This window comes from Hydra vulgaris, chromosome 08, assembly GCF_038396675.1.
Source record: "Hydra vulgaris chromosome 08, alternate assembly HydraT2T_AEP".
Classification (NCBI taxonomy): domain Eukaryota; kingdom Metazoa; phylum Cnidaria; class Hydrozoa; order Anthoathecata; family Hydridae; genus Hydra; species Hydra vulgaris.
In genome coordinates, this window is record NC_088927.1 from 64115001 (window position 1) to 64130807 (window position 15807).

A 15807-nucleotide genomic window follows, 5' to 3' on the forward strand; every position below is an offset into this window, starting at 1 on the left:
TATATATATATATATATATATATATATATATATATATATATAGAGAGAGAGAGAGAGAGAGAGAGAGAGAGAGAGAGATTAGGGTGCATTGAAAAACAGAATTTTTTTAAAATTGCCTTGTAATAGCTCTAAATATATGCTATATAATAAAATAACACTGAATTAATAAAAAATTTTGAAATTAAAATATTTTTAGAGTTGCCTCTTGTCCCTTGAATATTTTAGGAATATTTTATAAAATTTTGCTTCTTTTGAGTACCACGTTGATCTACTTGTGAAGAATTTTTTTTCCCAGAATATTAGGGGCCCTAAAATGTTCAAGGGACTAGAGGCAATTCTGAAAATATTTTAATTTCGAAATTTTTTGTTAATTCAGTGATATTTTATTATATAGCATATATTTAGAGCTATTACAAGGCAATTTTAAAAAAGTTCTGTTTTTCAATGCACCCTAATATATACATATATATATATATATATATATATATATATATGTATATATATATATATATATATATATATATATATATATATATATATATATATGTATGTATATATATATATATATATATATATATATATATATATATATATATATATATATATATATATATATATATATATATACATATATATATATATATATATACCCCTTAACAAAAACCAGCCACCCCATTTTGATAAATGCTTTAAAAACAATCTAAAGTGCAATTCATTAATTATTTTTTCAAGTTTCCTATTCAATGGTGAAATACTTAATTCAGAACTAACTATATTTAATTCTACATTAGATTTTGTTTTCTTAGAGAAAACAAAATCTAATATAAACTCATTGACATATCTCGTTTTATAGTTTCATTCTGTTCTAATATTTCTTTTTGAGATTCACATTCTAATCCATTTTCACTTCGTAAAAAAATATTAGCCTTGAGCCGGGATTTGAAAGTTTTAACAAATACCTTCCAAAACACAAATATAAAATGATGCAAGCAATGTGACTACAACAATCACACGTTCTTAAACCAGAAAATCAGCCACCCAAGACATTAGTGGTTCTTGAATATCGATGTTTGACAAATATTTAATAAATTCCCGATACTTTAGTAGCATTTACCTCTATCTTCTGAAACTAATAAATCATTGGACTGTACTAGTTCTCTTAAACTGCATTTTGTTTTAAAATTATCACTTAAGTTGTTGTCATTAATAGTTGCAGTAAAAGGTCCATAAATAATAAAACCATTTGCATTGCATACTACAAAAGGCTATACTAAACGTCTTTTTTTTTTGCCCACTGTACAATTTCTTTGTAAAGAATTACTTTAACATTTTTCACAGAATAAATAAGAACCATATACTATAATTGCTTGCTGTTTGTCTTTTAAGTCAAACGATTCTTTGATCATTGTTGTGCTATTTAATAGTTAATCTTTTCGTGATTGTAATTTTACTCCTAAATTTTTGCCAATAAAATTAGCATTAAGCAAGACTTATCTGATGGCAATAACTCTGAATTTTCAGTCGACAGGACAAATCAAATTAACAAGCAATTGAATTTTGATCAAGGCTAGTCTTTAAATAAATCAGATAAACTGCAAGAGCTTGTTTTTTTCGCTGACTTGGGTAGGATCTGGAATCTGACAACAGCTTGCAGAGCAAGATAAAAATATTAAACATTCTTAACAAGTGAAGGAATTCATCGTTGGTAAAACCTGTACTTTGGAAACAAAACTATTTATATCACTAAACTCACTTTTTATATCATTAAAACAGTTATTTATATCACTAAACTCACTTTTTATATAATTGTTACTTTATTTATATCACTAAAGAAATGTGTATACGCGTACATGTTGAAAAAAGAGATATATTTACTTATCTAACAGAGCTTTAGTTTTTTAAATTTTGTTAATTTGATTGTTTTTGCATCTTTATTTTGCAAAAGTAGTACGTCAAATCAACATATTTACATTATTTTTTCAAACTTTTTTTTGAAAAAAAAAACAATTTTTTAAAAAATATTTATTTTGAATTTAAAATATTTTTGAGTTGTAAAGTGTAGTTTTATATTGTTTGTTAACATCCTTGAGCGCAAATATGTTTAAAAAAAAAAAAAAGGCCTATAATGTATGTAAGTTGAATATATTCCTTCAAAAAACAGTAGGTTTTGAACCATAATTTCTAGACAACAAAAAAGTGTAATTGTTCAATTTTTATTTTAATTGTAGAAATCTACTCTAATTAGCAGCTAAATAAAAAAAGAAATACGTTTCTCATCCTCGTGTTGCTTAAATTGCCCTCAAAGTTGCAATCAACAAATATTTTCAAAAAAAAAGCTAAATTTCGGGACCCAATATCTCAGTAATAAATAATAAATTTCAAAAATAAATTGACTAGTGGCCTAATTTCATTATTTTCACAAAATATCTGAAAATAAAGACAATTTAAAGATATCACTTCCAGAATTCCCTTATTTAGTCCTTATTTTTCAGGCAATGGCTGATATTTGAGTTTATTGTAAAATTATCTAAAAAACTGTTTTTAAATGAAAATACATCGATAACGCGTTAAAACATGGTATGATACAAATAAAATAACTGTAATGGAATGACTTGCTCAATCTCTTTATCTAAATCTTATAGAAAACATATGAAAATAACTTAATGATAAAATACGTTTGGATAGTCGTTTTCAAAATACTGAAGAACTGTATATGGAACTTCAATCACAAATAAAACAAGTTTAAATTGACAAATTTTTTTATTCTATGCCTCATAAATGTACTGAAGTTAATAAGAACAAAGAATATTCCATTATCTATTGATCTGATATGCTTTGACGGTATACTGTTAAAGTTTTCTTTAGTTTTGGAGTTGAAATTATAGCTTTTTTTTTCTGCAGTTTTTTATGGTATACTAATGGTCAATAAATATTTATTTTGTATATATACACATACACACATAGGAAAAAGTTGCTGAAAATGAAGCAGCGTTTAAAAATTAAATTAATAAATAATTTTAAAAATTTCAGAACACCACTCTTTATCTTCCTTCCGTTCAAACTTTGTTAATTTACGTTAACCATTATTTAAACTATTAAGAAATAAAATGTTCAAGATAATCAAATAGTTTAAAAAATCAAAGCTTAATATTAATTCAATTTATCATTACGTTGACTTTATCAGTAGACGACATGATCGTACTTAATTATTAATTGAAGCAATAAAAAAAAAGTGCAAACCTGTACACTCATTACCTTTACAAAACTATTTAATATTTCTTTGAGAACAAAAAAGATTGGATTTATAAGCAAACAAAAAATAGATTATGTACAATATAAACAATAGCGGTTCTTAGTAGAGCCTCGAGGAATCCTGTTAATTATGTAGTATAAAGGTATTTTATTTTGATCATAGTATAAAAATTTCTTCTGTCAGATATCATTAAAACCAGAGTAAGTCAAATCTAACAGGTTTCTAAATTTTTATTTATCAAAAGATCTACTCAGTACAACTTTCCCCAACAATTTGATATTTTTTGGAATTTAAATATTGAATTTATATAGTTCAAATTGTACTTCAAAACATTTAATAATGATTTTACCACACTCTTTCCTATTATATTTAGTTTTTTTTTATTAATGGATAATCGTTTTAACAACTATTGTTTTATTTATATACCGTAAGTTTAGATAGGCACTGCTAATGATATATATATATTTAATGGAACTTGAGTGAGCAAATCCGAGTTCTATTACATATATATACAGGTTTGATTACACATACGATTTTTGTCAAAGAATAATTTTTCAAATTGCATCGCAGTTACAGCCATATAAGTTTCATTCTGCACCTCAAGAACATAAGTACACTGATAAATTGTTGCAATGTTTAATAGTTCTATTTATTAGAAGTTCAGCATTTAGCTTTGAACAGTTAGTACTAAATCCAAATTGGGGTGAGTATCTCTAATTTTCGAGCATATCATTAGAATTCAAGTGTTTTATAGAATAAATCTTAAAATTATATTGAAAAATTTTTGTAAAAATATATATAATGCTAATACCACAAGAGTTGTTTGGACCAAAGGTTTTTTATACTATTCAAATAAGGGTAGAATGATTGATATTGATTTAGACGTCTATCCATTAATAATGGAGTAGCTGAAGAATTTTATAAGCCATAAACTTTTTTGCTATTTAACTAGGGTTTCCTCAAACATCAATCCTTTGAAGATTTTGCGTTTAATGTCTTCCTGACTAAACAATTTATAGATTCTTAAGTCTTGTGTCGACCTTTTTCCTTTTTTTAATTCCTTTTTTTACTTTTTATAAAACCCCAACTTAATTAGTGGTTACTTGCAGCCTTGTAAGAAAAAAAATCTTTATCAAAAAAAGGTTTTTACTTGAAGCAAAATTATATCTTTTTTTACGTCAATCTTTTCATTAATACCAAATTAAGAATGGAAGACTACAAAAGCGGGTTCCAATTTTTTAAAGAACTAGGTAATTTTTAAACATTTAATCTATTGATCAACTTCATAGTTTTCAAAGCATTTATTAACCGCCGTATAAAGTATTAACTAGATATGATTGCTCACTTGCGTCATGATTAGTAATAATTGCAAAAGTTTGCAAACATTTCAAAAGAATAGCAAACATACAAAACAAACAAAAAAATAGCTAACATACAAACGTATTTATTTGTAATTTATTACATTTTTAACTAAAGTTCCTTCTTCAAATTCTTCAAGTTTAATTGCAAGCTCAATTATTCACTTTATTCTGTTTTACAAATCTCAATTGATTTTTCTTATATCGTAAGTTCCTTTTATGATATTGTATTAAACAAAATATCAACTTTATGATAAATCAAAAAAAAATTTCATTATTATTTGTACTTGATTGATCGCCATTATTTGCTAATTTTTAACTTCCATGGTTATAGCTTCGTTCATTTTTTTTACTTCTTCGGTGTCATCAAATGAGAGGAGGTTAATGCAGTTGATAAACTTACAAAGGGTTCCGTCTGCTTCAGTGTCAAGTTCGCTTTCATCCAAATAATCACGTAACTTAGATAATTTCTCGTCGAGCAGAATTTTCAAATCAAAATACCTTTTATTTTTCACTAAAAAATTACATTGTTATAGATATGTATATATATATATATATATATATATATATATATATATATATATATATATATATATATATATATATATATATATATATATATATATTATTATTATTATTATTATTATTATTACTATTATTATTTTATTATTATTATTATTATTATATACTGTTTGTAGACAAAATATTTATATAAACAAAAAATTTACTAATGATAAATTAGATCAATATAAATAAAAAAAAGCATTAAGCAACTGCTTACTTAAGTAATTTATAGAGCAGACGTGTCAACATTTAAAAATACAACAATGAAATAAAAATTTACAAACTTACATTACGTTTAGTTTACATAAATATCCCTTACATGAACGATAGAGGTTACATTAGAAAGCTTACGTAACTATTTGTATGAGAGCACAGTTGAGGTTGACTAAAAATTTGGCGGTGGTTGGATTCTGGCTTAACATTCAGGCATAATTAATTTGTATCCAATAGGTACCCTAGCGAACAGTCCCAAGTAGCAAATAATCTTGGCTACCTCGGATAATATAGCTCATGATTTTATCTATGAAATTCAATGCTAATATAAAATTGCAACAGGCGCAATATTGGAAGGATTTGATTATGGTCTCAATATTAATTTTATGAACCAAACATATATTGAATAACGCCCTGTTAACGCAATCATTGCTTGCGCCTATATCGTTATTTCTTTACTGAATAATAACACGAAGTGAAATATTAAATCCAATTACTTTTGCTTTTATAAATGTATGAATACTTTTGGAAGTTCTAAAAAGATTTCTTTAAAATTCTGGAACATTTTGGAAAATTCTTCTGGACATTTCTAGCAGTTCAGAAATATTCTAAAAGAATATTTAGTATTCGAAATCACTCAGACTTCAAAATACTGTTGTCCCGGTCACAGAAGTAAAGTTCTGCCTTGATTACACTATGCAAATAAAAATTTGCTACATGGTGAAATTAATCTTTAACATTCTAGAGTTCTAAATTAATATAAGAAGTATTGAATCATTATTAAAATATAACAAACATCAAAATGTTCACTTTTTGTTTATTTGTTATTTGTGTGCTCAAATACAACCTGCATGAGGAACTGAAGCTGACCTTTATCACGTGTCATGAGCCAGTTATAGTTTTAAATACAAACCACTCTTCCCTCTGCACTCTAATTAGTAACTGCAATACATTTATGATTAAGTTTTAGTTTTTTAAAAAGCTTCAATTTGCTTGTCGCGATAATCATCTAATAACTGAAAGTTTTTCCTAATTCAGATCTTATGAACGATGGTTCCACTCGAGGTTTTAGGTAAATATTGACAGTGAATAAACATATTTTACAGTCTTCTATTCAAGAATAAAAAAGCCCCCGTTTTTATATTTTGACAACTTAAACTGGCTACAAATCAATTTTCAAAGTGTAATGGCTGCCTCATTTGCTTCAAAAGCCTGAAAATCCCTCCACTTGGAGGAATTTTCAGGAATTTCCCATAGGAACATCGTTAAAAAAACTATTGAAATCTCGAGAAGTTCTGAAAATTCTTAGAGTTTGTTTGCTGTTTAAGTGTCTTATTTGCCAAATTCAAGATATCAGAATTTTGATCTCCTATCAGTTGTAACACTGCTGTATTATTTAAAACTATCTGGCATTGTCTGTCTTGAAACTGTCTAGAGGCGTCAATGTGTTTTTATTGGACCTAAAATCTTTAAAACAAAAAAATGTATGTATGTATGTATTTATGTATATATGTATACGTATATACATATATATGTATATGTGTATATATAAATGTATGTATATGTATATATATATATATATATATGCATATGTGTATATATAAATATATGTATAAATATATTTATATATACACATATACATATATATACACACATATATATATATACACATGTATATAAAAAAATATATATGTATATACACACATATATATATATTTATATATATGTGAGTATATATATGAATGCATATGTGTATAATTATATGTATATGTGTATATATGAATATATGTATATATGTATATTTATATATACACATATACATATATAAACACACATACATATAAAAAATATATATGTATATACATATATATATATATACTTATATGTGTATATATACTTATATATATGTGTAAATATATATATATATATATATGTATATGTGTATATATAAATATATGTATATGTGTATATATAAATATATGTATATATATATACATATATAAATATACACATATATATATACACAAGTTTGAAACAATAGCTTTATGCGCATCAACTTTGTTTAAACAATTAATTTTAATTTATCATTATTAACTGTTTCGCTTTAATTTTTTTTTTCAATGACTGTTTACCTTTGTTGAAGTTAATTTTTACTTTATTTTTGCTAAATTTTGACTTTTTTTTGTAATGGACAGGTAGTAGATTATTTTTATCAGCGCCAAACACCTTTTTTTCAATAGCCAACTTAAGCTCTGTTTCGTTTGAAGAATGCCATCCGAGCCAATCTTATATGTAAAAAAGAAACTGAATTTCATATATAAAACAAGAATAAAAAAAAATTTATAAGAAATATACTAAGAAATATACAGCATTTTTGTGATGATTAAACTTTTTAAAATATGAAATTAAGTGATATAAATATAAAACTTAGAGTTTTATTAAAATTTTAATAAATAAATAGTTGTAAAATATAAAAGAAATGACAGCTCTTAAAGACAACAAAAATGTGACAAAAAAAAAAGCATATTATTACAACTTTTAATATAAAAAATCTTCAAACAAAAAATAATCATACTAAACTAGTAATGTTGCACAACTTTTGACAAAAAACTAATGTAAAAAAAAAAATCTAAATTATCTGTTATGTTAACTAGTGTTCTATGCAACCAATTTTCTACGCAACCAGTGTTTTATGCAACCAGCTTTTTATGGAACCTTTGTTTTATGTAACCAGTGTTCTATGCAACTTGTGTTTTATGCAACCATGGTTCTATGTATTGATTGTATTTATTTTAAGTGGTAATAGCAACTCTGAGGAGACTGGTGTCTATGATCCTAATCCTGCTAATAAATCATGAGCAAATATTTATCTCATCTGTCAGGTTGATCTAAACAATTTAATAATATATACTTGTTTAAAAGCAAAAGGATATGCTTACTTTCTACAATCACATTTAAAAAGTGATTGTCAAGTAGCACTAATATGTTAAATGTGTATGAGGTGCCATACACATACAATGTATTAGTGCTACTTGGAAACTTGGAAATAATCCTCACTATTTTAAATGTGATTATAGAAATTAAGCATGTGTTTTTTGTTTTTAGCAAGCGTATATTACTTATTAAATTATTTGTATAACGGTAAAAAAAAACCTTTTCTGTATCTCATTTTCTTCTTTTTTTGTCATAATTTTAATAAAACTTTTTATAAATTTCCTTGCGCAAGGAGTGTAAAGCTTTAATAACCTATAACTTTTTTCAGGTTTTATGAATAAGTATTATCTCAACATATTTCCAACAGTGGGCAGTTGGTTTGCTGTTAATAATTGATTGATAACTATTTATTATTTATTTTTTATTAAATAATTTTTTAATATGATTATTAAGAAGAAAAAAAGTTCTTCTAGATTTAAAAGTTTATGTAGTTTTTTTTTTGAATATCTCATGTTAAAATTTCATTCTAATTTTCTAGCCCAAATAGAATAAATAAACAATATAATTAAAATAAATAATAGCATTAACTCAGTAATGTAACTCGGAACTTTTAAAGTTCTGAGTTAATCCATGTCAAATTATGTTTGACAAGTAAATTTGTTTTAAAAATATAAATTATTTTTTTGCTTTAAAATAATTCTACTTTAAAAGATTTTTATTATAAGGCAATGTGTTGAATTTTTTAATGTTGGATTTTTGAACACTCTCAAGCAAATGAATTAATTATTTAAGAACGCAAAAGTAAAATATTGATAACTGCAGTTATATTCAAACTTGCAAAATTTAAATCTTGCATTAGTCAACTTGATAAACATAATATATGGGTATAAAATATAACATCCATATGTTATTTTCTTCCTCTACATAGCAAACTTTTGAGATTACATTATTTTTCAGGGTTATTTGCTATTCCTATTTTCAAACCTTATATGCTGTTCCAAGCTTCTATACTATTGCAGAAGATTCAAGAATTATTCAGTGAGCCTAACTGTCATGCCTAAATAATAAACATCACTTTCACTAATTCTCCCATAAGGAGTTGAAATGATGTCCTTATTAACAATGCCAAAATGCTTTTGGAAATAAAGTAGACATGCAAAAATACAGCTAATGACCATCAAGACTAAGACCATAAACTACTTGCTTGCAGAAAAACCACTCAATACAAACTTCTACAATAACTAAAGGACTATAAATTTAGAAATGCAAATCTATTAGAAGGCACAGTTAATAAAATATAACAATGATATATTTAAAAAACAGCTATCTTTAAAATGCTGTATAACAAACAAATTATTAAAAAGAAATTAAAAAATTAATAATCTGTTAATAGTTAAACTGAATAATATAATAATAGTTAAATTGAAAGTTTAACTATAAATAAAAAATAAAATAAAATAAAAAGATATACAAAAAAATAACACCTTTAAAATGCTCCATAATAAAATTGACCATCTCATAATCATTATTTTGGTATTCAAGATTTGTACAGACTACCGCAAAAACATCATTAAGAATAGATAAAAACATGTTCATAATTATCCAATTTACCATCACATTAAAACCAAAAAAGAAAACTGGACCAAGAACAGAGTTAGCATTTTCAAATTGACTATAACTGAATTTTCCCAATAATAATGAAATTATTGATGCAATAGTTTTAAAGTAGTTCTGATATCCTTCTAACAGCGTACCTAAAAATATTTTTTTCACATTATATATGGTATATATACAATATTTTATATACTTCATATATATTTATACATACAATTTAATATATACTCATATTACTTTATTTTTATTTAATAATAGAAATTTAATTAAAAAAAGAATTGTTTCAACATTAACAGTTGTAACTAACATGCAAAACAAACTTAAAAACACTGTAAATATAAATACTCATCAGAAAAACTCAATATAAACTTAATTCAGACAAATTAGATAAATTCAAAGATGTATCTGATATCTGTCTAAAAGATAAAGAGTTTGGCACAAGAGAAGGAATTGTAGTATTACTTTGGTTACATCAGGAGTTGCCATTGAAGCAGGCAAAAAGTTTACTCAGTTTCCACATTACGCGAAAACAATAGATATTACCAAGGTAGCAGTAATAGATAAGTACTGATTTCCAAGGTATTGTTAATATTAATTTTCTTTTAATCTTAGATGTTTACTTGAGTAATATCTAGTAAACATCTAAAATAAAAAGATCTGTATTCACTTTGATAAAAAAAACTATGAGTAACCAAATGTTATTGTTATAATGCTGTCTTATTTTCTATAAAAATTCTGTCTCAAATACTTAGATAATTTATGAAGTGAATAAATTATTATTAAGAAAGCTTATCTCAAATAAAAATTTCAATACCAGTCACATTATATATAAGTGACAAGATATGTTTCTTTAAGGTGAATTAAACAATCTTTTTAGTGGTTATGTTCTTTCAAAATGTAAAACTAATTAATAATTAGTTTAAAATAAAACGATTAATCAAATAATAAAAAAATACTTTATGTATATATAATATAAAATATTATAAAATGTAATATCAAAAAATAACTTTTTTTTAAATTAATTTATAGATATTATTATATTTATTTATATTATATCTATATTCTATACTATTATATTTTATTATTATTGTATTTTACTTATTAGTTAGTTATAATAGTTTAGCCATAATAATTAAATACAATTAAATCCAACTTTTCTATAAATAAAATGAGCTCTTATCAAAAACTCTTATTAAAAATTTCAATAGACATTAAAAGAATGAGTTGGAAATTTTAATTAGAATTAGAAATGGTGTGCAAAGAACAATCCTCATTAGTAAATAAGTTTTCCATTATTTAAAACATTTTAAAAATGGAAAGCATGAGCACAAGCGCATAAACAAATTTTTGGCACTAACAACACTGTTCCACCTACAAAAATATCAGAAAAAGAAAAAATTTTAGGGAAGTAAAGTTATACTTTTCAAAATATCTATATATTAGGAAAATTTAAAATAGCAATATTAATACTGATATAAATTTTATGTTATAAATCTAGTGGTTACGAAAGTTTGAAAAAAACTGAATGAAAATCTAGTTGATATGAAAAATTGAAACCAATTTAGCAATGTATTTATTTGAAAAAAAAAAAAAAAAGAACACTTCATAAACTTAAATAAAAAAAGAAATAAAAAGAAATAAAAGATAAGAAGAATTATATAATCAATTAAAAAAGAAAGAAAAAAAAGCAAAAGTAGAGCTAGAAGATTGTTTTTTTTTATATAACTTTTTTTTTTTTTTTTTTAAAAATATAATTTGTAATCATGATTACAATAAATCATTAGTTATTATTTTACAGTCATTATATTGTTATTTGTTTTCTCACATTATATTATTTATTTATAGTTAATAGTATTTATTTTTAGTCATCATTTGATACCTAGTTATTTTATTTATTACATATATTTTTAATATTATATGTTAATAAATTATTTAATATTGACTTATTTTTATTTATTGTTGTTTTAGTATCTTTGTTAATAATATTATTATTGGTAGCAGTTAACAGTAGTTATATCATTATTAGTATATATTATTAATATAGTATATTATTATAGAACTATTAGTTTTTTTATATTCAATATTTTTTGTTGTCATAGTTTTTAGTTACCTTGTTAATCACTTTGCTCTATCATTGCTCAGTATCTATCAGTTCTATCATTGTTCAGTATATATGTTCTATCATTGTATCAGTGTTAATCACTTTATTCTATCATTGTTCTTAATTCTTTACATTGTTATGAAAATCATTTTTCGGTTACTCCTGCCAACAGTTATCCAAGTTTTAAATAATTAAATTTAGTCTTTTACTTTGCATTTTTTTTTTTAAACTTTATTTCAGACTTTCACTTTAACTAGTTAATACTGCATGTACATATATATATATATATATATATATATATATATATATATATATATATATATATATATATATATATATATATATATATATATATATATATATATATATATATATATATATATATATATATATATATCATAAAAATATAACTGACAATCAAAGAGCCATCCAATTTGATCTTTGTAACTCATGGGTCCATGCAAAGTGTAACCATATTGTTGCACACTTTTATAATCTTCTTTTGAATGACTTGTCAGATTTGTAATGTCATAGCTGTTTATCAAAGAGTATGGTCTATAGCTCGATTTTCAAGTTGGAGCTTAAGTTAACATTATTATGCAAGAATATATTTACTAGTTCATTAAATTCTTTTGAGACTCCAAGTAATCATAAAAATATCTTTAAAGATCTAAATAAATTTCCCAGTTCTGTTAATTGCAAGTACTATGATATTATTGATCTCAATAAAACTCAATGCTTCCCAATTCAGAACTATATATTCATCTTAACATCGCTTCTCTACCATTCCACATTGACTAACTCTGTGGTCTTATCAGCTCTTTTAATAATTTTCTTTAGCAATAGGTATTACAAAATCTAATTTTTATATAAGCGATACAGATATAACTGATATATACATAAATGGGTTTAATATTGACCATTGCCCTACTGAGGCTAAAAAAGGGGGAGCACTTTTATACTTACTCTCAAATTTAAAATACGTTTGCAATGATTGTATGATTAACTCTTCTAAACATAGTTTGCAATGATTGTATGATTAACTCTTCTAAACATAGTTTGCAATGATTGTATGATTAACTCTTCTCAACATAGTTTGCAATGATTGTAGGATTAACTTTTCTAAACATAGTTTGCAATGATTGTATGATTAACTCTTCTAAACATAGTTTGCAATGATTGTATGATTAACTCTTCTAAACATAGTTTGCAATGATTCTATGATTAACTCTTCTAAACATAGTTTGCAATGATTGTATGATTAACTCTTCTAAATATTTAGAGTCTTTTTGTTAAAATTGCAAAATCTTGTGAATCAAATATAATAGCTGGCTGCATTTATCGCCATCCCTCAATGAATCAACATGAATTTACTTCTTCCCACTTAACTCCTCTACTTGAAAAGTTAAGTATCAAAAAAAAAAGATTTTTCTCATGGGATTTCAATTTCAGACCACATGGCACAATTTATTTGCATTCTTGGCATACCAAACTACCCCAAAAATGTAAAAACTTACAGACGATGCTTCAAAAAATTTAATAAAAGTACATTTATTGAAAAAATTTCTGATATCAACTGGGAACTCTCCATTAAAAAAGATGATGATGTTAATGAATCTCATTTAAAAGTGGTATTTTCCCAGATATTTTTAAAGTTGAAAAAGTTATTCCAATATTTAAAAAAGGCTCTCTACTAGATTTCACTAATTACTGACCCCTCTCCCTGCTTTCTAATATAGGTAAACTCTTTGAGAAGCCGACGTAAAAAATAGGCTCTACGCTTTTTTTGAAAAATTTAAATGCTTTTACACCCATCAGTATGGATTTCGTGCAAATCACTACAATGAAATGAGCGAACTGATTAGTAAAGCAATTGATAATAAATATTTTGCATGTGGTGTATTTGTTGATTTATAGAAAGCGCTTGATATAGTAGATCGTTGAACTTTGTTGAAAAAATCAGAACATTATGGGATCAGAGGCATACTCCTTAAATGGTTTTCTACATATTTAAATGAAAGAACACAATTTGTTTCTGTTGATGACTCAAACTCTACCCTTGTAAAATGTTCTAATGGTGCTCCTCAGGGTTCAGTATTGAGACCATTGCTTTTCCTTCTTTACATTAATGATCTTCATACATCCATTAAGTTTGCTACTGTTTACCACTTTAGTAATCACATCAGTAAAGTGTTTACCAATTTGCTGATGATACTAATCTAATGCTAATTAATAAATCCATTAAAAAAGTTAACAAACACATTAACCATGATCTTGCCAATGTAGTTCAGTGGCTTTGCTCCAACAAGCTTTTTCTAAACTCTAATAAAACTGAACTCATTTTTTAAAAATCAAACAAGACAAAAATCTATAAACATATGAACTTTAGATTAAGTGGCAAAAAAATTGAACATGTTTACTCAATTAAATATATTGGTATAAAAATTGATTCAAATCTTTCCTTTTTATCCCACTGTAAAGACTTTGCAATGAAACTAAGTAGATCTAATGGATGTTGGCTAAAATTTGTCATTATGTTAATCTTGAGACACTCTTGAACATACACCATGCTTGTTACGGCTCACATCTTAGATATACATGCCAAGTATGGGGGCAGTCCCATCAACAAGTTCTTATTAGGCTATCCCACTTACAAAAAGATTTTTAAGTAGAATAGCCTAATAAGAGCTTGTAATAAGGCTTTAAAAATTATTTATTTCCAGAGTACTAATTTTAATCCTAATGTGTTTTACCTAACTTCCAAAGTATTAAAACTTTGTGATTATATTCAACTTTTAAACTGTCAATTTGTCTGAAACCACCAACACAATAACCTACCTTTAACTTTCATCAATTTCTTTTCCAAAAGTCCCAACACTCGTTATCATCTCTGTTCCATTAGTAATTTAAGCCTATCTGTCCCTAAACACCGCTTTCATAATTATGGGAATAAATCTATAAAATATCAAAGCATTAGAACTTAGAACAATATTCCTTATGAACTAAAAGCTCTCAATTCGTTTTCAACCTTTAAAACCAGTTTATTTACTTTTTATTAAAAAAATACAGTTAATGTTAATAATTTCTATAATCAACTTTTGTTGTCTTTAGTATTGTTTTTTTAATTTCTATAATATATTTTGTTGTCATTATTATTGCTTATTGTTATTTTTATAAATATTTAAATTACTATTATTAACTACTTTTAACTATCATTACTAATATTAATATTGTTGTTATTATTACTATTAGTATTATAGTAATTATTATAGTAATTATTATTAATAATTATTATTTTTATTACTGTCATTATTGCTGATCTTATATTAATATCGTAATATTATTACAGTATAATTTTTTATAATTACTACTATTATTGATATCTAAATTATATTTATTGTTGTTATTATTTATACTATTAGTATTTTTTTAATTATTATTATTATTATCATTACTATTACTATTATTATTATTATTATTATTATTATTATTATTATTATTATTATTATTATTATTATTAACATCGCTATTTTTATGTTATAAAGTTTATTATCACTATTATATATTTTGAAAATTAGCATTATAATTATTTTAATTAGATATTATTAACATTAGTAGGTGTTTAGGTTATATTAGTAAATTTACTATTTGTAAACATCCTTGAATGTAAAAACTTAATTAATCTTAAAATGTAAAATCTTAAATTAATTTAAAAAAATCTTAAATTGATTGATTGATTAAAATATACTTTAAATATGTTAAGGTTTACA

The 15807-nt window shown here is 24.2% G+C and overlaps 1 protein-coding gene across 8 annotated transcripts in view; it reads right to left on the reverse strand.

Annotated features, from left to right (window-relative positions):
• Positions 1-4677: 4677 nt before the first annotated feature.
• The window catches only part of LOC100205608 (polycystin-1-like protein 2), a 125778-nt gene continuing 114648 nt past the window's right edge, over positions 4678-15807 (reverse strand). For 4 of the 8 annotated variants that reach the window (XR_010640299.1, XR_010640298.1, XM_065804157.1 and 1 more), the window contains 3 exons: positions 9807-10076; positions 7521-7673; positions 4678-5125 (listed from right to left, as the gene is read on the reverse strand). Coding sequence is in view for 5 of the 8 variants with exons in the window: in XM_065804157.1 (XP_065660229.1) it covers positions 4920-5125; positions 7521-7673; positions 9807-10076 (629 nt within the window). In the remaining 3 variants the exon portion in view is untranslated. Of the gene's footprint in view, positions 5126-5463; positions 6856-7520; positions 8277-9806; positions 10077-14875; positions 14993-15807 lie in introns of those variants that run through there. The other 4 variants (XR_010640297.1, XM_065804156.1, XM_065804159.1 and 1 more) reach the window with 4 other exon arrangements.